Source organism: Musa acuminata, chromosome BXJ1-6 (genome assembly GCF_036884655.1).
Source record: "Musa acuminata AAA Group cultivar baxijiao chromosome BXJ1-6, Cavendish_Baxijiao_AAA, whole genome shotgun sequence".
NCBI classification, from domain to species: Eukaryota; Viridiplantae; Streptophyta; class Magnoliopsida; order Zingiberales; family Musaceae; genus Musa; species Musa acuminata.
In genome coordinates this window covers 8,925,001-8,946,958 of record NC_088332.1, presented here as the reverse complement: position 1 = coordinate 8,946,958, position 21,958 = coordinate 8,925,001, and the positions used below count along the sequence as shown (strand labels likewise).

The 21,958-nt window shown below is 40.2% G+C and overlaps 5 protein-coding genes across 8 annotated transcripts in view; 2 read left to right on the top strand and 3 right to left on the bottom strand.

Moving 5' to 3' along the window:
- Positions 1-387: 387 nt before the first annotated feature.
- On the bottom strand, positions 388-5,038 carry LOC135676061 (uncharacterized). Of its 2 annotated transcripts, none has more exons than XM_065186850.1 (7): positions 4,576-5,038; positions 3,486-3,543; positions 2,607-2,687; positions 2,477-2,512; positions 1,953-2,180; positions 1,722-1,860; positions 388-1,075 (listed from the first exon to the last, which is right to left on the bottom strand). In XM_065186850.1, exons 1-7 carry the CDS (start codon positions 4,743-4,745, stop codon positions 606-608), a joined length of 1,182 nt encoding a protein of 393 aa, XP_065042922.1. In that variant the 5' UTR covers positions 4,746-5,038; the 3' UTR covers positions 388-605. The 2 variants fall into 2 exon arrangements, with proteins under 2 accessions (XP_065042922.1, XP_065042921.1); XM_065186849.1 differs by having other exon boundaries at positions 1,953-2,192; positions 4,576-5,037.
- A 2,653-nt stretch (positions 5,039-7,691) lies between these two features.
- Positions 7,692-8,336, bottom strand: LOC135675449 (protein DOG1-like 4). Its single transcript, XM_065185601.1, has one exon. The coding sequence runs from the start codon at positions 8,334-8,336 to the stop codon at positions 7,692-7,694; it is 645 nt and encodes a 214-aa protein (XP_065041673.1).
- A 1,760-nt stretch (positions 8,337-10,096) lies between these two features.
- On the bottom strand, positions 10,097-10,747 carry LOC135675447 (protein RESPONSE TO ABA AND SALT 1-like). Its single transcript, XM_065185600.1, has one exon. The coding sequence runs from the start codon at positions 10,745-10,747 to the stop codon at positions 10,097-10,099; it is 651 nt and encodes a 216-aa protein (XP_065041672.1).
- Positions 10,748-11,430: 683 nt separating this feature from the next.
- Positions 11,431-14,909, top strand: LOC135676060 (probable inactive heme oxygenase 2, chloroplastic). The gene is made up of 5 exons (XM_065186848.1): positions 11,431-11,940; positions 13,253-13,348; positions 13,454-13,476; positions 14,452-14,559; positions 14,664-14,909. Exons 1-5 carry the CDS (start codon positions 11,457-11,459, stop codon positions 14,754-14,756), a joined length of 804 nt encoding a protein of 267 aa, XP_065042920.1. The 5' UTR covers positions 11,431-11,456; the 3' UTR covers positions 14,757-14,909.
- Positions 14,910-17,482: 2,573 nt separating this feature from the next.
- LOC103987427 (uncharacterized) overlaps positions 17,483-21,958 on the top strand; it is a 4,594-nt gene continuing 118 nt past the window's right edge. The window contains exons 1-6 of one of the 3 annotated variants that reach the window (XM_009405725.3): positions 17,483-18,091; positions 18,736-18,971; positions 19,051-19,309; positions 20,913-21,092; positions 21,174-21,329; positions 21,423-21,958. The exon at positions 21,423-21,958 is cut by the window's right edge and continues 118 nt beyond it. In XM_009405725.3, coding sequence (XP_009404000.2) covers positions 18,062-18,091; positions 18,736-18,971; positions 19,051-19,309; positions 20,913-21,092; positions 21,174-21,329; positions 21,423-21,596 — 1,035 coding nt within the window. In that variant the 5' untranslated portion in view covers positions 17,483-18,061 and the 3' untranslated portion in view covers positions 21,597-21,958. Of the gene's footprint in view, positions 18,092-18,114; positions 18,550-18,602; positions 18,628-18,735; positions 18,972-19,050; positions 19,310-20,912; positions 21,093-21,173; positions 21,330-21,422 lie in introns of those variants that run through there. The other 2 variants (XM_009405726.3, XM_065186847.1) reach the window with 2 other exon arrangements.

Genomic DNA, 21,958 nt, shown 5'->3' with positions numbered 1-21,958 from the left:
ATCTGCATCAGGAAGACTTAGATACAGTATGCTCATGGGCAAAAAGGCAACCCTCATCCAAGTTTCTATAGCAACAACAAAATAGTTTTCAATTTATGAATTAAGATAAGACATCAAAGCAATACTCTTATAAAACAGATCATTCAGGTCCCAGGACCTAGGAATGACAAGATACAATTTCTGGAACTGAACTGGTCGATACAGATCTGATCAAGTTCTTCCATGTAAATAAGTCTCTGAACTCATCATATCAGTCAACACAAAAATTCAATGTCATGCTGGATTAGTAAAATTGTTTTCCTTCTCGGCGCCAATTCTTCCTGGAAGAGGATGATGTTTCTCAAGGAAAAAAAAAATTTCAGTGGCAACTGATGATTTTGTATCGGCTGAGTCAAATTTATGCTCTGCAATGAAAACAAATGATCTTACAAATATCTGTTGTTAGGAACATTACACAGTCATTCTTCCACACAACAAAAACTACACGCTTCGAAGTTACTGTACATTCCTTTAAGCCTTCTTATTTCTTCTAGTTCAAGAAATGAGAAAATATTAGCATTCATCAGATTCCGCAGAAAACTTGGTTTCCTTTTGAGTCAAAAATTCTACAATCGAGATCGCCGTATGCATTTCATTGGAAAAAATGGACCACGTGGACGATGAGCAGAAGCAAATTTTGGCCTCCCGTTCAACGAGGCGGATGGCTTTATGTCCCAGCCTTCTATATTCTTAGGAACACACACATCAAAAAGCAACTGGCCCAGAACACCATGAGCATTGATGCTTGGTATGTTCTGCATGTGGAACAGCTCTCCAGTCTGCAAGCTTGATTCTTTAGTGCCATTGTACTCCATGGAGCTTGGCAAGAAAAAATGATCACTTGGGTCAATTGCTACTCTTTTTAGGCTCTCATTAGAACTCGCTGCGACTTTATGAAGATTGCAAACTGACTGAGATATTGAATGACGCTGCAAACCCTGTGATTTTTTCCTTCTGTGTGAATAGACAGTAGCTGCCTTGACAAGCAACTCAGACACACCAGCTCTATAATCAGATGCATGAAGGTTGTAATGACCTGTAAAAAGAATGGTTAATCCAAATCATGAACAAATTCTACTATAAAATCTTAAAGGCACTGACATGGAAGCAAATAGAACATAAAAATCACCACCCCAAAGGAAAGATCCTGGTGTACAAATTGACTTGCCATTAATCAATAGCAAGCCAAGATTTAAAATTTTCATCTTGGCTTCTTTTTTGGCCAGTGGCGAGATGAAATAGTTAATGTAACAATAACAAGCTGGTGCCACTCGCGTATGGGCCGGCCGTCGGATTACTGTTGTATAAGATTATGCAGCCTGAGTTCTTTTACTTGCAGAACCCTTCTCATGTTGATTAGAAAAGCCTAAAATATTGTGTAAATCCAGACAAGATCTGCATTAGATATTAGCAATTCAGAAGAACATTTTGAATATGATATCTAACATGTCAAACAAACTTGTCTCAATCTTCTAGGACCACCTTGTGTCAGTGTTCATCTTAGTCAGCTTTTAGCATAACTATCTCTGGACATTAAATGACTGAATTACTACCATAATAAATGTAAACCGTAAATTATTCTTATTTGATATTGACTCAAACAAGAACCATAAATGTTAAACTGCCAAGACCTTCAAAAGCATCCTTAAGACATCGCTAACTAAATTAACAACTAAACATACCTACATGCAGCGAGCTGTTCCATTTTATTAGTTTAACATCACCACCAAGTTCCTGCAGATGTTGAGCAAAATTACAGATGACTTGGAAGGGAGCAAGTTCATCATCTTCGGAACAAAATATGAGGAATGGGCCAACATTCTGCATGATATTGTTTACTTAATCAATTAGAAGAAGAAAGTGGATAGCTTTAATGAAGATAAGCAGATGTGGGAAAGAAAATGGAGCCTTACAACTGAAGAATACAGAGTCTGCCAATAGTCGGCACGTTCTGCTTCAAATCTGCTTATGAAGAGAGTGTCCAGGCCATTTGCCAAGGCTTTTGCCATCCATGACACAACTCTAGGAGGGCGGGGCCTTTTCAGAACAGATGGATGAAGAACAAATCGAGTGCCCAAATCACTTGTAAAGTCTACTGGAGTGGAGTCATATATTTGTCCACATAAAGAGTCTTTTACAAGCTGATAGTCGTGCTTTAAGAAATAAAGAAGATATTAACTTCAGCAAAATATACTTCAGTTGCAAGTAATTAGAGAAAATAAATAAATATCACAGTCATTATCATGCTTATAATTAGATCTAAGCTATCTGCACTAAGCTACAATAAAGCAATAAACAAATCAAAATTATCTCACTATCAGCTCTAACACATCATGGGTCAGTAGTTGCCAATTGTAACAAGTCCTACAAAAATATTGCATAGAGACAAGTCACAACAAACAAGTTAGAATTTTTAACTTAAGGAACAAGAATATACCAGATCAAGTTGTCCTTTGCACTGTTGGTCAATCAGCTGGAATGAAGAAAGATGCTAATGCTTATTATTAAAGTTGATTAAATTAAGAAACTAAAGTCAAGGAACAGTTGTGTATTGGAAGAAAACAGACCTGAAGAACTTTGTACATGCATCCTTTCGGTCCCCCAGAAAAAGCAGCGAATACAATGGGTGATGGACTAATCTTAAGTTCCTGTTACTCCAATGCAAAAGAAAAAAAAATGTCATGATGGTTATTTAATGATGATCTGTTAACATACAACAATAAGGCCTAATCTCCAGACCACTTAATGGATCTATACTTCAATAAGTCTCTGAACATCCTAGTGTAACCCAGGTATAGATGGCAACTCAGATATAGCGAATGCACCACCAAGCCAACCACAGATGTTGGTCTGTATGTCGATCACTGATCAGTAAAGACAAAAATTAGCCCTCGACTTCCAAATCAAACCACATTTTTCACTGAATAATCTCCTTGTTCTGGTGTTTACTTCACAGTCTCCGGTTACTGCTATTTGTTAAAAAATGCTGTCTTAAAAAACATTGAATAAGAGAAGGAAATCTAAGTTAAGATCTACATACTCGAGCCAGTAGCATGTGACAGACTGTGGTCACCATGCCAACACTTTCAGGCCAATTTAATCACAAAGATAATAAGACCGATGCCCTTTTGGCACGAAATGGCAATAATTGATTAAGACAGTTTGTGAGAGTCCTGGTTCATCACTCCTCACGACCAGTAGAACTATTTGGAAATGGATCAGGTTGGTTTCCTGTGGAGAAAAGTAGGGCAAAGAGAGAGGGCAGGAAGGAAGAGAATGAGCAAGAGGATGAGCAAGGCTTTATCACAAAATTCTGGGATCCAAAATTCAGATCATTACATGCCAACATGAGCTATGATTACATGCAATAATCATAAGTTCATATTTTCCACAGTATATGCACATATAAAATCCCCTGCATATAGCTACCGGATCAATATAATCACCTGAAGAAGCTCTCTGAGTACACCATCAGCTAGTGATGCAGCCTTCTCAGGTAAAAACCTGCATAAATCATTGACTTATGGGCTCAAAAGGAGTTTTCACACACTGATATATGATATAACCATAGTAGAGAATGGTTTCTGCACATTAATCACTCTAGTTATGTGTTTTAGCACGTATACCCGCAAAATAATATTTGCATGTACACCACTCTAAATCTCCTTTCTTCGAGCATGTATACTTACTTTAGTCTGCCAACCAAAAGGAATCATGAAGTGTTTGTTGTGGTTGAGGCATCCAGCTTTTGGCAATAAATGACAAAAGATATCAGAAATTTTACTGATAAAAGAAACAAACGTCTAATGGAGAAATACCAGTCGGACATACTATTTCTCTTTCTAGAAGACATTCGATGGTAAGATGATTAGATGAAGATGAAAAGTGTTGCTGGACTAACTAATCTTATTTAAGCTGATATCCCAAAACGATACCACCTAACACTTGAACCAATAATGAAGGCAGATAGTCAGGTACTTTATTTTTCATACTGTTTCTATGTTCTTCACTATGCTGCTAAATGCTCGATGATGTCATTATCCTGGCTAATAGACAAAAAATTTATCATGTCGGCTAATATTAAATAGTAATTCAGAAAGGCATGAAGTTGCGAGTCAGTGATGTTAAAGCAGGTGCATGTTCTCGCTAAATTTTCAGAACTGCATATCAAGATAATCGATTCATGCATAATTTGAAAAGGTAGCAAATTTCATCTAAGGTCCTCATTTAAGTGTCTCATTTGTTCTGTTTATCCTTAGCTCTTTGACATAAAATTACAAATCAACATACTCGCCTTAAGAAACCAGCAAAAATGTCAAAGTTGCAAATTTGATGCACAAAAAACATGGCCCAACCACAAATCCAAAATATAGAAAATAAAAGGAAGAAATCCTGCTTTCTTCTGTTCATAACACTTCAAGAAATCAAGCAGACTACGATTGCTTGACCAGAAAAATCTCTCGATGTAAATTCCCTGCCCTCACGCGTAAGTAATCTGATGAGGGGGAAAACGAGAAGGAAAAAGTTGACACTTACAAGGTGAGGAAATCGATATGGCAGACGAGCGACCGCCAGCCGAAGGACGAGTAGAGCTGCACGTAGGGCTTCAAGTGCCTCTCCTGGCTCGACAACCACGCGAACACCACCACGATCCCCTCCCTCCCCTCCTTACTCCCCCAGTAGAACCGCCCTCCGTCCCACCACATCTCCTACAATTCAAATCCAGGGCTTCCTCCGATCCGCACGATTCCCTCCCGATACCACCACGCGGCCGTCGATCGCGATTCCACGATCCGACCGAAAGAAAACCTACTCTCTTTGATTGGAAGGGACGAGGGGTAGGAGCGTCGAAGGGTTAGAATCCAGTTGCCGGGCGGCGGTGGTGCGAGAGTCAATGGATTTTTCCTCGGGAGACAACACTTCGGAGGTGGGGGAGAGGCTGAAGGAGGTGACGTCTCTTCTTTTGTGGGTGGGATGCCCCGACGAGGACTAATTGCTCTAATCTCTCTCCTTTTTATCCCCTTTTTTTCCTGTTATTTATTAGGTAAATTCACCTTTTTTTTTCCTTTTTTTTTTTTTTTTTTGCAGAAATCCTCCTTTCTATAAATAAAATTCATAAAACACCCCATTTTTATTACTCTTAAGATCTTTATTGCTCCCCCTCTTTACCTATTACCCCTAAATATCTTCATCGATACTTATGATAGTTTTTATGTGTGAGCCCCTCTATTCTTCATTTGTCATCTTCATTGTCCTTGGCGAGATTACGGGTAAGAACGAAAAAAATGAGATATACGAATAACTAATAATAATAATAATAATAATAATAATAATAATAATAATAATAATTTAAGTTAGGGAGGTGAGGGTAATAATATAAGGTAAAGATAATAGGTAGAAAGTGATAAGACACGAGCAAAGACATAGACGATCAAGTGTGGAGTCGATTCTCGATAATCCTATTTTGTCCTCTTCTACTATCATATTTTGTGCAAGAAAAGAGACCGTGGCTCGGTAACCGAATAAATATATTTTTTTCTTCTTTCCTTCGTTAATTAAACTTGAGAGATAACCGTAGAATAAATATAATATGATTTTCATGATGGTCATATATTTTTTATTTGGTTTTCATATAATATTTCAAGCTAAGTAGTTGAGATAATTATGGGAAAAAATTTATTTTTTTCATAAATTTGATTCACTTTTTTTTTTCCAATTGATTCAAAATTAATGGTTGTCATTCCAAGGGAGGAATCATAACCAAACATTCTCTCGATTTTGGTTTAATTTAGAATTATGAAACTATTAATCGATTTGACATTTGAGTAGTTTATTGAGAAAAGATTAATTTAGAAACGAGGGTGTTGGTGCGAGAGTCAATGGATTTTTCCTCGGGAGACAATACTTCGGAGGTGGGGGAGAAGTTGAAGGAGGTGACGTCTCTTCTTTTGCGGGTGGGATGCCCCAATGAGGACCAATTGCTCTAATCTCTCTCCTTTTTATCCCCTTTTTTTCTGTTATTTATTAGGTAAATTAATAAAAAAAATCTAATTTTGATTTTTTTTTACAGAAATCCTCCTTTCTATAAATAAAATTTATAAAACACCCTCGTTTTTATTACTCTTACAGATCCTTATTGCTCTCCCTCTTTACCTACCACCCCTGAATATCTTAATCGGTACTTATGATAGTTTTCATATATGAGCCCCTCTATCCTTCGTTTGTTATCTTCACTGTCTTGGGCAAAACGAAAAGAATGAGATATATGAATAAAATAATAATAATAATAGAAAAAATAATTTAAGTTAGGGATGCGAGGGTAATAATATAAGATAAAGATAATAGGTAGAAAGTGATAAGACTCATGAGCAAAGACATAGGCGATCAAGTGTGGAGCCGATTCTCGACAGTCCTATTTTGTCCTCTTCTACTGTTATAGATATGATAATAAAAAAAATCTCGATACATTATTCATTGATGATATTATTGTGTTATGACAAAATTAAGATATGTCATCAGAACGAGACGAGAGCATTGTGAAAGAGAAGAGATAGTGGAGATAATGGCTCGTAATCAGTAACCGAATAAAAACATATTTTTCTTGATGGATAACAATAAACCGTAGAATAAATGCGATGTGATTTTCATGATGGTCATATATTTCTTATTTGGTTTTCATATAATATTTCAAGCTAAGTAGTTGAGAAAATTATCAGAAAAATTTTAATTTTTTCATGAATTTGATTCACTTTTTTTTTTTCCAATTGATTCAAAATTAATGATTGTCATTCGAAAGGAGGAATCATAACCAAACCTTCTCTCGATTTTGGTTTAGTTTAGAATTATGAAACTATTAATCGATTTGGCATTTGAGTAGTTTATTGAGAAAAGATTAAATATAGAGTCCTAACTCTATAGAAGCAATAAACATTATAATATTCTTTTTCCCTTTTTCTGTGAATTAAATAAAGTTTCTATAGCTGTCCCGATTGTCCCCGTGCATTGTTTTAGCTGCTTTGTAATGCGAGGAGGGGGTAAAATGTCTTGGTTTTCTAGCATATTTTTTTATTTTTTGTTTTAAAATATATTTATTTTTTATTTAAATATAGATAAAAATAATATAAATACTTTTTTTAATCTTTTTTATGTCCTAAAATAATTTTTATTTTTCTTAATTGATTTAATCCGTTGAATTGAGATGTGTCGTATAACAACGTATACATTTCTATTCAGTTCCACAACCTTCCAGGAGCAGCGAAATCATATTTTAATTTCTTTAAACTATTCCATCAATTAATCATTTATTAAAATATTAGAATGAACGGACTTATCATTTGAAACAGTGTTTATGTTTTTCTATTTTTATTTATCAATTTGAACTCCGAATCATCGGTTTCAGTTCTTGTCTCCGATTTAAATCTGACTATAATCGGATTACACTGCACAAAAACAGCACTATTGGAAAACAAAACTGAGATCTACATAAAATATTTAGAACACCAAACACATATATATACATCCTCACGACCTAAGTTTGCAGCTTAGAGATGATACCGGAAAAGCAAGACTATCGGTATATACATATATATACACATAAGCTTAAGCTTTTATTCTACTGATACAAGGGAAACGCAAACCTGAATGGCTAGTAACTACATCTGATGCATTGAGATCTCCATCCTCACTACGGCAGCCAAGAAGTCGACAGCTTGCAGCGGGCTGAGCACGGCTACGACCCTTCTCAGCACTTTCATTCGCAAGGAATCAGCCACCACAGCCACCGTCCACTGCCTTGCCAGCATCCTCTCGATCGCTGCCTTCTCGGCAGCCGCCACCGCCGCTACCGCAGCCCTCCCTGCCATCATCAACCCCACTACCCCCTCGATCTGCACCCTCCTCATCTCCTCCTCCACCACGGCCACCTCCGCTCTCGTAACCTGACGAATCGCCTCCAACGCCCACGCCTGCTCCGCCGACAGAATTCCCGCGGGCACCAGCCGCAACGCCGCCGTCGGCCGCCAGCCTCCCATCCACAGCAAGGCCCTGGCCAGCACGCTCAACCAGGGCGGATAGAGCACGAAGGCCGGGTCGCGTAGCGCCAGGATCGACTTGATCAGGAAGTAGGAGGCGTGGTGGTCGATGACCTCGGCCACGAGGGCCCGGTGCTCGGCCTCGTGGACGGGCTCCCGTGGCACGTCCACAAGCCCGTCAAGGACGCACTGCATGAGCTGAAGCCATATCCATGGGAACACTTGGAAGGCCACTTCTTCTGTGCTGCCGGCTTCGATCGTCGTCATATACGACGATGTGCTATAGTTGCTTCGCCGCCGACTCCTAGTTAGCTGAGCACCACTGCTCCTGTGCGTATGTATTTATCGTCGAGGGGCGGCGGGTTGCATGGGTTGGTGAAAGAGGGGAAGGCAACGCGTGGAGATGGCTCTTCGGAGGCGGGAGTCGTCGCATGAGGCCCTCGCATGGCGGGTGGGAAGGTGACACTGGTTTGGCACGTGGGGCCAAGGTGGAATGTAGGGGCAGTTTATGTGGCCTATGGTGCAGTTTAGCTGGCATGTGAAGCCGTTTGAACTCCCTGTTTCTGGCTTATTCCCGATCTAAAATATCTCTCTGCCGTTGGTAAAGATCATTACAGGGAACAAAAGATAAAGTTGGATTTAAAATTTGAAGAAAAATCTTTTTTTATTTTTATTTTTTGTCTTTTAGTAATTAGCACATAAACTCTGTGATTTTTATTCCATCCCTCTCAATTGTATCATAACCTTACTTATTCCTCGCCAAGCAAAAGAGAAGAACGAGGGAAAGAAGCATGTAGCTCGAGGAAAGGAAGGTTGAGTGAGACGAGAACCGCGATGGTGGTGGCGCTTCAGAGGAGGCATCGCTGGAGCACCGGGAGATACCACCGAGCTCGGGGCTCGAACGACGCCGGGCGCCAGAACTCCCGGATGATCTCACGATCCGAGGCTTGACGTTGAAGCTGCGGCTCCGGAGCTCGAGGCTGCCGTCGTCCTCGCCACTTCCTCGAAGTCAATCTCTCTTGCTCGCTCGCTCGCTCGCTCGCTCGCCAGTCACGTCCGTCTCACGTCGGACTGTCACGTGGCAACGGCGTGGAAGGAGTCTGCTCCCCGGGCCTACGGGACCCGCTTCGCAAGGGAGAAACAGTGGATGAAATAAGCGGGCCGGAGTCGAAGGTGTTCAAGTAGAACAGTGCCGTGGCCGCAGCTCATGCATGAGCTGAAATCCCAGAGTAGAACGACACAGGCACAACGGGAACGGGTCTCTCTTTATCGTCGAGGGACGAAGGGCCACCGGAACATGGGTTTGGTCTGCCTTCGTGTCCCGGAGACCCACCGGAAATGCTCCGCTTGTGCTCCTGATGTCCATGGCCTCCCTTCCAAGCGTCAATCAGTTCTTCTAACTCTTTGATGGGTACCTCATCTAAGCTTCGGCAACAATTTTAAGTTTGAGTTTATGAGATTTCTGCCAGATGCATTGTAACTGTTTGATGATCATGCTTAAAGGGACCTTAGAAGTTTGACTGGACTACAACATCGGAAGACACGGACAGGATGCTGGCTGACGATGTGTACAGGAAATCTGATGATAAACTAGAGAACATGGCAATATAGTTTTATCTTCATTTCATGTGAATTGCAACCACATTTACTTTTTCATCTCAATCGTAAAGTTCGAATAGATTAACTGCTGCTGCCAAGTAGGTTTGTGGAGTGATAGAAACATGCCTGGTCTGCATGCTGATTTGAACTTGATCTAAGCAAGCCATGGACATGCACCTGTTGATAACAACATCATTGCTAAAATATATTGCTTTTGATAATATAAGAACACTGACGATTGATGTACTGAAATTACACTGTACAGAACAGCATTATCGGAGAACAACTATGGTCTGATACAAGCTATACAGGTAATATGTTTAGAACGCTTATGTATCCTCACAAACTTAGTTTTCGGTTTAGTGATACTGGAAAAGCAAGTCTACATGTATTGATACAAGCTAAACGCAAAACTAAAGGACTGATAACTACATCTGATGCATTGAGATCTCCATCCTCACTACGTCAGCCAAGAAGTCCACAGCTTGTAGCGGGCTGAGCACTGCTACCACCCTTCTCAGCACTTCCATTCTCAAGGAATCAGCCACGACCGCCACCGTCCACTGTCTTGCCACCATCCTCCCAATCGCTGCTTTCTCAGCGGCCGCCACCGCGGCCGCCGAGACCGCAGTCCTCCCCGCCATCATTAACCGCACCAACCCGTCGTTCTGCACCCTCCTCATCTCCTTCTCTACGGCCGCCACCGCCGCTCTCGTCACCGCACGAATCACCTCCAACGACGACGACTGCTCCGCCGACAGGGCCCCCGCGGGCACCAGCCGCAACGCCGCCGTCGGCTGCCAGCCTCCCAACCACAGCAACGCCTTGGCCATCAGGCTCAACCGGGGCGGACAGAGCGCGACGGCCGGGTCGCGCAGCGCCAGAATCGACTTGGCAAAGAAGTAGGAGACGTGGTGGTCCATGGCCTCCGCGACGTAGGCGCGATGCTCGGCCTCGTGGACTGGCTCCCGTGGCACGTTCACAAGCCGGTCAAGGACGGACTGCATGAGCTGAAGCCATGTCCGGAGGATCACTTGGATGGCTGCCACTTCTGTACCGAAGGCTCCGGTCCTCGTCATATATGCCGATGTGCCGGTGCCGATTGGTACTTATCCGAGTCACGATTCTGTGCGTGTATCTATATGTAGCGAGAGACGAGGCGGTTTGCATGGCTTCGTGGGAGAGGAGAAGGCAACGCGTGGAGATGGCTCTTCGAATTCGGAGGCGGACTCACCTTGGCGAGGTGGGTAGGCGGGCGACATTAGCTTGACACGCGGGGACCAAGGCGGTACGTGGGGGCCAAGATGGCATGTGGGGTCCTTTAAAGTGCCCTTATTGCTTTGCTAAAATATCTCTCTTGTTGGTAAAGAAAAAAACATAGTAATATTAAAATTTAATGGGAAATCTTTTTTTTTTTTTGTATTTTAGTAATTATCCATGGTTTCCATTTTATTCACCTAAGTTGAAATGTAACCTACATATTTCGTTAAAATTCAGCAATTTTTAGCGATTAATTGAAATTTTGATGTAATAATTTTTAATTAATGATACAAAAATTAGTATTCTTAAAGGGACAAATATGTAATTTTGCCATTGAAAAACGAGTGCAATTTTCTCGAGGGAACTCAAGATTTGAGAAGATCAATTTGAAATAACGATCCGTTATATATACCCGTTATTGTGAAATATCGATTCCTATTGTAACGCCCGTTATATAGTAGAATAACGGGGATAACGTTGAGGTCTCCAACCGTGGCTGCGTTCACCGTGGCCCTCCAAGATACAAGAATGCTGTGGTCCGCGCCATCTTCCTCTTCTTCTTCGTCCTCGTCGGTATCTTCTTTTAGGGCTTGGGAATCCCTCTCTTTCCCCTGCTCTAAACCCCATTCAGCATTTCCGAAGCCCAGTATCATCTTCTTGAACCCTAATCCCGAACGCTTCTCCGTCTTATCCTCCTCTTCTCCTCATCCTCCTTCTCCGCTCGTTGCTAGCACTACTCTTCCTTCGTCGACCGCTCCGGTGTTGAAGAAGCGGAAGAGGTACCGCAAGCCCTACCCCGGGGAGAGCGAGGGCATCGTTCAGGAGATGAGGTTCGTCGCCATGAGGCTTCGCAACGACGCTGGCAGCGGAGAAGAGAAAGAGGAGGAGCAGGCCGGCGGCGGTTGGGAGACATGGCAGCCGAGCATGGAAGGCTTCCTCAAGTATTTGGTCGACAGCAAGCTGGTGTTCGAGACTATCGAGCGTATTGTGGACGAGTCCACCGATGTCGCCCGTAAGAACTCCCGTTCTCCTCTTCTTGCTCTTCTTTTATTTTCCCTGCCAAAATTGAAAATGCTCACTGGCGAAACTGTTCATTACTGATAATTTCTTTAGCTTAAAACTTCTGGTTCAATTGTAGCTTGTGCTAAAATCTTTAATTTCTTGGGGAAAATAGGACTCATGATATTTTCTTTCAAGAAGAGATCCTCACTGGTTACCGCTTGAATTGGTGGGAGTTTCTTGGGTTATCTTCCCAGATTCCTCATCACGTTTGGAGAGAGAGAGAGAGAAAAAAGGTTAGTGGGGAATTGATGGGTCGTAAATAAATTCTCTTCCTGAGCAGGATATCTAATGCATAGATTCCCATGAAGAACTATGGGGAGAAACAAGATGGGATGAAAGAACATTTCTGAGCCCACCGAGGAGGAGAGGTTTCCTTTTTATGCAGACAATACCTTCAAATCTTGATCAGGACAAACTAAGATACTTAATTGCTAAGCTACCAGAATCAAGAATCGCTAGTATGATTACTTCTAAATGATTCATCCTTCTGGTTTTTTGTTGCTTATATTTTGATTTAAATGAGTTCATCTCCGTGCATCTTTATCTACGTGTTCATATTTCTTCCCGGAAGTTGATGGAAACAAATTATGGTCCACAGGTTTGATTCTAGGTAGAATTTCTAGTTATTTTTTTTTTTTACTTAAGTTTGTGTTCTGGATATCATAACTCATCTAATTTGTAAAGAAGGTTGTGGCCACAAGTTAGATTTAGCTGCAAACTACTGTGTTATTTATCCTCTAAAATTTACAGAGTTAGACATTTGGGTAATTGAATCTAATTGTAGTATCACAACAGAAAAGGTGCACACAACTTGGATCGATGAGTTAATGAAGTTACGGACTGGAAAAAGAAGTTTCTTATTGCTGTAATTTCACTTGTGAGAATGTGTTGCTGAATGTCAATCTTCCTAAAGTCCAGAAGTTAAAACTAAGTCATAGTATAAGGAATTTTGATAAAATGGCTGTTGAGTTTATATTTCCTAGGTATTATGGCAGTATTTTGATGCAGTGTCATGCTCATAGTTCTGATGTGCCAGGAGCAACTTAGTTGGTAAGAGTTGTTATAATACTAGATTATGACCGTCAGGGAGCATTTTTTTTAGGCACCGAAAGCTAAATGATTCTGTGTTTACTAGATGTATCATCAGTAAGTATGGACCAACCTATATTTTAGAAAGAACAGTTATCGATTTTTTTAAATTATGTATTTGCAGTTGCAGATGTTTGTTGGGACTTACGGCTTTGTTGTTGTTGTATTTGCAGATGTTTATTTCAGAAATACTGGTCTTGAGCGGGCTGCTAGTCTTTCAAAAGACTTAGAGTGGTTCAGTCAAAGAGATATTATGATTCCAAAACCAAGTAATCCTGGGACTTCATATGCTACTTATCTGAGTGAATTGGCTGAGAAAAGTGTGCCATCATTTCTGTGCCATTTCTACAACATTTACTTTGCACATATAACAGGTGGACAGAGGATAGGTAAAAAGGTAATATAGCAAACCATTTTTATCCTGTATGTTGCTACTTGATTAGAATAGTTGATAAGCCATTTGATGATTTCATTAACATGTTCTTTGGTTGTGTTGTACAAACTTGGAGCTAATAGAAAATATATCTAATTTGTGTGTCTTTTGACTTTTTAGGTTGGATTGGTGGATCTTGCTTTACCTTTAAATTTCTCAGTGGCACTGTTATTCTGTTTCACTTTATGGTCTGACTGAAATATAGAACAGTGCATTAGTTTCTGTCATTTGTCAATCTCGGTGTCAACTTTTTACTGACTACCACATGCATACTCACTTTCCTACTTATGTCCACAGAATAAAGTCAGTAATGTACTTTTATGCAACTCACTTTTAAAAATTTAGTCGTCAATGATCCAAAATTAGCATAATTACACTTATTCATTACCATTAGTTGAGAGTACTTCAATTTTTGAAATGAAATGACCAATGTCAATGGTATGAGGAGAGATAGAGGAAGATCCAAGAAGTCTTTAATAGAAACTATAAATAAAAATTGAAGTATTCCGGACTTAAATAAGCATGTGACTTTTTACAAATCTCCATGGCGGCAAAAGATTCATTTAGCCGACCTCAAATAGTTGGGACTTACGGTTTTATTGTTGTTGTATTATTTTTTAGGCCCTCTTTCTCTCTCTCTCTCTCTGTCACACACACACACATGCTGATGTAAATGAATACTATGTGTACTTCATGTAGTCATATCCTGACTATCACCGCAAGCATTCAATTTCAATCCATTTATCTGGGACATTGTGACTTGTATTGTTCTTGTAAAGTAATGAGTCAATTTAAGTGACAGACTGATACATGATCGTTATCATGACAAAAAGATTTCTCTCTTTTGTCAAATTCTTATATCTTCATGTTGGTGACATTATTTTCTCATTAATTAGTAACCTATTGTAATTCAACTTTATCGGATTTTTTATTTATCAGGTTTGTGACATGCTTTTGGAAGGAAGGGAACTTGAGTTCTACAAATGGGACAGTGATGTTCATGAATTGTTGAAAGGCACGAGGGAGAATCTCAACAACCTAGGAGAAGTACACAATATGATGATGCTATGCTAGATATGCATTTTATTATTAAGGAATTTCAGTTCATTAGATATTAATTATCTTCTTATTTGACAAATTTGTCTCTGCAGCATTGGACCCGAGATGAAAAGAATACCTGTCTAAGGGAAGCAGCTAAGTCATTCCGGTATTTGGGGCAAATTGTGCGCTTGATCATTTTGTAACTTCCTTTTATATTCTATTTTATGCGGCTTAAAATTTTCCATACTAAGCAGTGCTGCTTTGAAAGAGGGAGATCAGTGGTCTTATTGATTGTCTCATTGTAATTTGTAATTTATGTTGATATTGGAAAATGAAGCTGTATAAGGTTTCTTGCATTTCCTTTTAAATATACCTTTGATCATGCTTCTTGATTAATGTAGTAGTTTTACTTTTGGGTTATTTGTTATTTTTGTTATTTTTCACTTCTAATTTTTGAAGTGTAGCATCCATAAATTTACAACCAAACTCTTTTTTCATCTGTCTGAGCTCTCTCTTCATGTTATGGTCTCTTTTCCCCTTCATCCTGTCCCCCCTTGTTCCTTTTTGTTATGTTTTTTTCTTGCCATGGCGTCATTGAAACAGCTCATAACTGATTGATTGATTTCTGATTGACCTATATAGTCATTAATCTGTTGCTTAATTCTTTCATTTGTCTTTTTGGTTTAACATGCCTCTTTTGTTCTGTATTCAGTATTTGGAATTTTCTTTAACTGATGATAATCAATAGCTTGTATTCATTGGAATGCCCTATTCAGAAGGAATGCCTATTAAAATTTGCACTATAGATGACTTGCATGTGGAATAGGCATGGTCTTGAATTCTAGTGTTTCTGTTTGGTTTCAGGAGGTGTGCCCACGAAGCTTTTATCATCATATTTATAATCATCTGTTGTTTTTGAGCAAACCAAAAAATCTCCTCTGCAGTTATTGGGGTACCCATCCCCCTTCTCATTGTTTCTTTAGTGATTCATTTAATATTACTGTGATCGCTATGAATAGCTAAAATTATTATCCTTTTAACTTGTATGTGTTTGGATTATTGTCCTGAAGGGTCCCTCCATTTGTTTGAGTTCATTTTGGACTTTAGATTTAGTTCGAGTCTGGTGTCACATCTGTTATTAAATCATAATGTGCCTGCTGTTGTATGAAAGTTGTCTCATCTCCTGTGTATCATTGAGAAAGATTCCTAATTGCTTATGCTGCACAGCATTGTATGTTTCTGAATTTATTAAGTCGAGACAAGAAGAGTGAGCATAAAGTTGGTTTGTTTATTTGCTAAATCCCAAAGGCAGTGTTTTGTTTTAGAGTTGCCTGTCTTCAATGAGGTACATTTTTGGCAGGTGTCCACTGATGGTTTAGTTTTTGCCTATCTGATTTCTCTAGCTGTTTAATTATTTTTTTCTTAGCAGATCCAAATGGAGAAGAGTTTATTCAGCGTTGCCGTTTAGTGCATTATTACTGTCAAGGTTAGACAAGTTGGTCATCTTTCATTTTTTGTTTCATGTTGCCAAATTATTTTTTCCAGCTTAATTTATTTGTAACAAAAGTAAAAAAGAAAAAGAAAACTATAGTTACTACATGTTTAGACTGTCCGATGTAGAATAATTGCGTGATGTGTATGTAGGTAACTGGAGTCATTTTAGTGGAGCTGTACTCAAATGATGGGGCATCGGGTCCAGGTGGGAACTGCACCACAGCTATGGAGGTCGATACTGACGGGTGATCTCCTTTCTCAAACACAAATGGATCCCACACAGCAGAGCTGATATCATGAAGACAGGTGATCTCCACCCCCAAACAAACGCCACTAATCACAAGAGGTACGCAATTTCTCATGAGGACGAGTTACAGTCAACCAGCATTAAAGAGTAAACATATCAAGTGGGCATCGAGAGGTACTTTGGATCACGAGTCCGTAGTGGAATCGCGCCAAGCCATGTTGTGTTATTATGAACATGATAGCTCCGTAGGAGTCACGCATGCGTAGGGCCAGTGGATTAACTTACGTTCATCCTTCAAACGCACTCCTCTCGATGATGACGAGGAGATTGGAAATACGAGTTCTTCGTGTGAACTTGTGGACGCCTAAACTTTTGACATGATGAATTATAATTCTTGAGACGTATATATATTTCTCAGGTGGTGGCCTCATGGCCGGTTGCCCTCTTTCAGGATTAGGTATGGCTTATTTAGTACATATTTACTGGTGCATAGAGGACACCACTTCCATGCGGTGGGCTGAGTCATTTGGTCAGGCCTGCATGTCAGGTGTCGCTCCACCGACCATTGCTGCGCTGTGACACTTGGGTCGTGTCTGCGTTAGTAATGCTTTTAGTCATCGTGGCATCGGAGTCAATGCGTGTCGAAGACTTGTTTTCCTTTTTTATCGGGTTGAGAAGTAGGCATCGAAGACATATCAAAAGCATGGGCGTTTGGTGGCCACTAAGGGGCCGTAATATATTTAATAAGCGGTTGATGTGTGGTGATATGGCTTCTTACGAATCATGTAGTGAAAACTAGACGCATGCACGCACGGAAGTGGTCAAAGAAGGCTGTGAATGGCCCATATATGTCATCAATTAGATAGATATCCACGTATCTTTAATCTAGAATATTCGTTCGAGCATATGGACGCTCTTCCATTAGCCTTCGTATAATAAAACTCTGATTATGAATCATTAGTAACTAAATCGAAAATATAATCCCCGAATATCTAGATATTTGTCAAACTGACAGAAAAAATATGCTATCTCAAAATCAAAGAAATGTATAAAATATATTAATTTTGGAATCATATATATATATATATATATATAGAAGTGTCTGGTCCGCGGCTGATGTCGTTGGACCAAATCTAAGCAAGACCTTGTCCTAAGCGGAGAGATTAGGAATCTCCCGTCTTTTCTGTTACTTGACAGCCTCCGAAACGGGCAACACTTTCGTGTTCTAATTATTTTTCCGTTTGAAGGTCAATATGCCAATCGAATCCAGAGGATTCCTTTAAATCCCACAGCATAAGATCGATCAATAAATAATGCCAGTCACGATTACCGTCGTCTTATCTCTCGTGGCTGTTTCTGCGCCCTCCCGGTTTTCTCAGCCACCTTTGCGACGGACTTTGTCGCCTCCTGTCTCCCTCTGTAGACAGGTGGAGACCTCGACGCACTCGGGGGGTTCGGGAGGGGAGACCTCGAAAAGGAAGGATTTGGGTTGGGTGGAGGGACAGAAGGGAGTTTGGAGTTAGGAACGTGTGGAGAAGCGAAAGAGGAGAGCTCCGGGAGGGTGTCTGCGGCTGGCGGTAATGCTGGAAGCTCACGTGGAGGATTTAATACGTCGGGGCGGGGAAGACCAAACCCCACCGAGTTTCTTGATGCTTGGGCTCCGCTCCTATTAAAAATCCCACCTTTTGAGAGGAGAGAAGCATACACAGCTTTTTCTTCTTGTTCTTCTCGCTTTCGTGAAAGGGCCAGGATACAGAGGGAGCAAAAATGGCAGAAGAGTGGTGCTTATTGAATAAGGTAGGTGTTCTGCGCGAATCGTTTTCGGTGGCTGATAGGAGTAAGAAAGTTTGGATCTTGATCTTGTTTCGATGTGGGTTTTTTTTTGTTTTCCTTCGGAAGAAGAGATCTATTGCCCCCACCCCTTTATTTCAAATAAATTTCGGATTTTGTTCGCTTCGGACTTTTCAGTGCGACAGGGTACGACTTTGGAGTTATTGTTTCCGTTGAAAAGAAGATATGGATATGCCTCTTGGGTTTCTGTTCCTTATTCCACCTAGTTGATGCCATTTTCTTGAACGATCCTTGCTTTTCTTGCTCTGCTCTGTCATCTGATTTGTGGGTTTTAGGCATTTCCATCATCCGAGATCTTGGCCGAGCCCCGATCATCTTATATCTCGGCAAATATTTTATGCCATTTTTGCTGCAATCAAGTATAAACTTACTTCATAGGCTCTTTGTGTCACATGAGATTACAGGTTCGTTCCACTCTCGTGTTACTGATTTTTCCTCTTCTAATGTATGCCACCGGAAGTTGCATGCGATTGCTGTTGATGGTATATGCTACTTCATGCATGGATTTTTGTTTCTTTTTGTTCTTCTTCCAAAGCGGATGAATGGTAAATCCAACTGGCATTCGGTAAATATTCTTTCGTCTCTTGCAGGACACACTCGTTATAAAGCCACTGAAGAAATCACACCTTGCGTTGAGAATGTTTGTCTTAGCTGCTGTTATGATTTGTGGCGTTTATATTTTCTCGGTATGCCTAAAGCAAATAGGGAGTCAAAGCATGCCTAGATTTGTGAAGTTTGAACTAACAGAAGAGCCTTGTAGCAGTGTTGGTGTTCCGCCATCAGAAGTTTCATATTTGCACTACCCAAAACCCACAACGTATATCAGGTAACTCGGATTGTTATAGTCGTCAATTCTGATCTGGATCTTACCATAATTTTGATCAGTGGTGCCTCGAAACATACAGGGAGGAGTGTGCATGTACACCGGTTCGAAAGTTTGCTATTTTGTCGATGCAGAGGTCTGGTAGTGGGTGGTTCGAAACTCTCTTAAATAGCCATGTTAATATTAGCTCTAATGGGGAGATCTTCTCGATCAAAGAAAGGAGGAATAACATGTCATCTATCATAAGGACACTAGACAAAGTATACAATCTGGATTGGTACAGTAGTGCTTCTAAAAATGAATGCACCGCTGCTGTCGGATTCAAGTGGATGCTTAATCAGGTAAAGCTGTATAAGACAAATCCATTAAACCATTCCAAGTCATGTGTTTCTAACTATGATATAAGCTGAAGTCTTGCGTGTGTTCGCCCTTGGGTATGTGCGTGTTTGATTCAGCTCGCTGCTTATTCTTTAAATTTTACATCATAATACCTGTTTTATAGTCCTGAAGATGATTTATTGAATTTCTTAATTTTGAGAATTCCTTGTGGAAAGGGGAAAAAAAATCTTTTAGCCAGGGATCATTCTTCCCTCAAATTTGGGACCGTAGAAGCATCCAAGATCTTGAGGATGCTCTTTAAGTTTAGTGATATATTGTCCAATAAGCAATAGTTACGGGAGCTTGAATGCTTTTCAAAGCAATTTGACCAAAACTGCAACAAAATCAAGTATGCATTACAAGTTAGCCAGGGGATCAGCATCATTCGTCGGTCGTAGAGAGGCAATAACTCTGGTACTCATGGTTGTACGCACTGGTGGTCATCTCGTATCATAATCGGACTTAATTATCATCATTACATACCGAATACACCATGACATTACTAGAAATATACTGTTATTTTGTGGGAACTCAATTTGTTATAAGTCATAGGCTTCATCTTCTGACATGAGCAAAAAACTGATCAGCCAAATGCCCAGTTTGTTGTTGATAAGAGTTTCTGCCTGTTCGTCAATGTGATGTTCGACTTTAAATTTAGATGAATGCCTTTAAATTTATTGAAGAATGTTCAGTTTCATTTTTAGGTTATTAGGTGTATTGGATTCTTAAATAAAGGTTCTAAAGTTATTTGTAATGAACAACCAGGTCTAAGAGATAATACACATGTAACTTATCCTGTATTGGCACACTGACCCAGTGGACTCATTACTTCCTTCGCATTTTATGCTTTCTATTTCTTTCTCTCTAGGTACGTCTGGCTGATCTCTCTCTCTCTCTCATCATGTTTGTCAGGTTTGGTGCAAGCAGCATTTTCCTTGTTTTATGATATTCAAAAGAGTCAAAGAAGTTCTTTGTCGTCTTAAAGCTCTCTTTTGCTTTCCTCTATCCTTAAAATTTCTAATCTCTCTCTCTCTCTCTCTCTCTCTCTCTCTCTCTCTCTCTCTCTCTCTCTTATTTCTTTGTATAATTTGCCATTCTGCCCCCTATCCCCCTTTTTTTAATCTGTGATAATTATGTAAATAGTCAGTTTTGTTTCACTTAAACTCCATCTTGATGCCTTTAGGTGCTCTTTCCACATCGAAAAGGTAGAAATTTATTTTCCCTTGTTCTATAGCTTCCTTGAGTTCACCAAAGCCTAGTTGATTAAACCTAATCCGAGAGTTACATTGTGCCAATTACTCCATTGATCAGAAACCCAATCCAATGTTCTACCAAGCATCAGTATTAGGGTCTTGTTACACTGATAAACAATGATTTCATGTTGTGCTTTGCTATATCTGTTCACATCAGGCACATGTTGTGATTTGCCAGATTTTCCATAGCTAAGACTTTTTGTTTTGTTTGCAGCTATTCGTCCTTGTGAAGGAGTCCTTTTATACTTACAGATCAGTTTAGCTCTAGAAATATGAAGATGCACTGATATCATCATTCCTGTGTCCATTTCAGGGTCTTATGGCCAATCATGATGAAATAGTCAAATACTTCAATGAAAGAGGTGTATATGCAATACTCCTGTTCAGAAGAAATCTACTTCGTCGTTTGGTTTCACAACTTGCGAATGATCATGATCGCAGAACAAAGCAACTGAATGGCAAACATCGAGCACATGTGCACTCGGAATATGAGGTCAACTCTTTGACATCAAACAAACATTAATATTTTGCTGCTACAAGCTCCTGATGTTTTTAAGTTGGTAACTGCTTTCAGGCTAATGTGCTTGCAAAATACAAACCCACACTCAATGCTACGGAATTGATGTCCAGCCTTAAGACAGCTAATGAGTGTGTTACAAATGCTCTGGATTACTTCAACAGCACCCGGCACATTGTTTTGTACTATGAGGATCTCATTTTAAACCACACTGTGAGTTCTCTAGTGACTTTAGTTGGATCCATTGCTCATTGTTTTCGATGCTAGTGTTGCTTAAAATTGTTTTTGTTCTAATTTCTCTACCAGAAGCTGGTTGATGTTCTTAAATTCCTCGGAGTGCCCCAGAGACTCATGGTTAGCCGTCATGTTAAGATACACAAAAAACCACTATCCAAGCAGGTCGAGAACTGGGAGGATGTTTACAATGCCATCAAGGGAACCGAGTACCAGAGTTTTTTGAATGCAGACTATAAACTATAGATTACGAAGAATGATCCCAGTTGGTACGAGTTGATTGCATCCGTGTTTCTTCCAAGCTTACAACAAGCTTTTCCAGTGAATTGCCATCTCAGGGCACAAGCAAGCTGCGGTGGCGGGGGAGCTTTCGTCTTCTTGGTACTTGCGGAGTTTACATAGAGGGTTTCTTCAAGATTTCCCATCCCAACAAGGGATGCAAGATGAGATGATGATGATGCTAGGGAATTGGCTGTAAGAGTGTCGGTTTATCTATGTATATGAAGGTCTTTTCTTTGCCTGCTCAGTCTGTTTATCCTCCTCAAAGCATGCTTGGGAAGGTGAGGTTATTGGAGTGTCATCAACCTGCTGCTGAGAGTTTTCCTTAT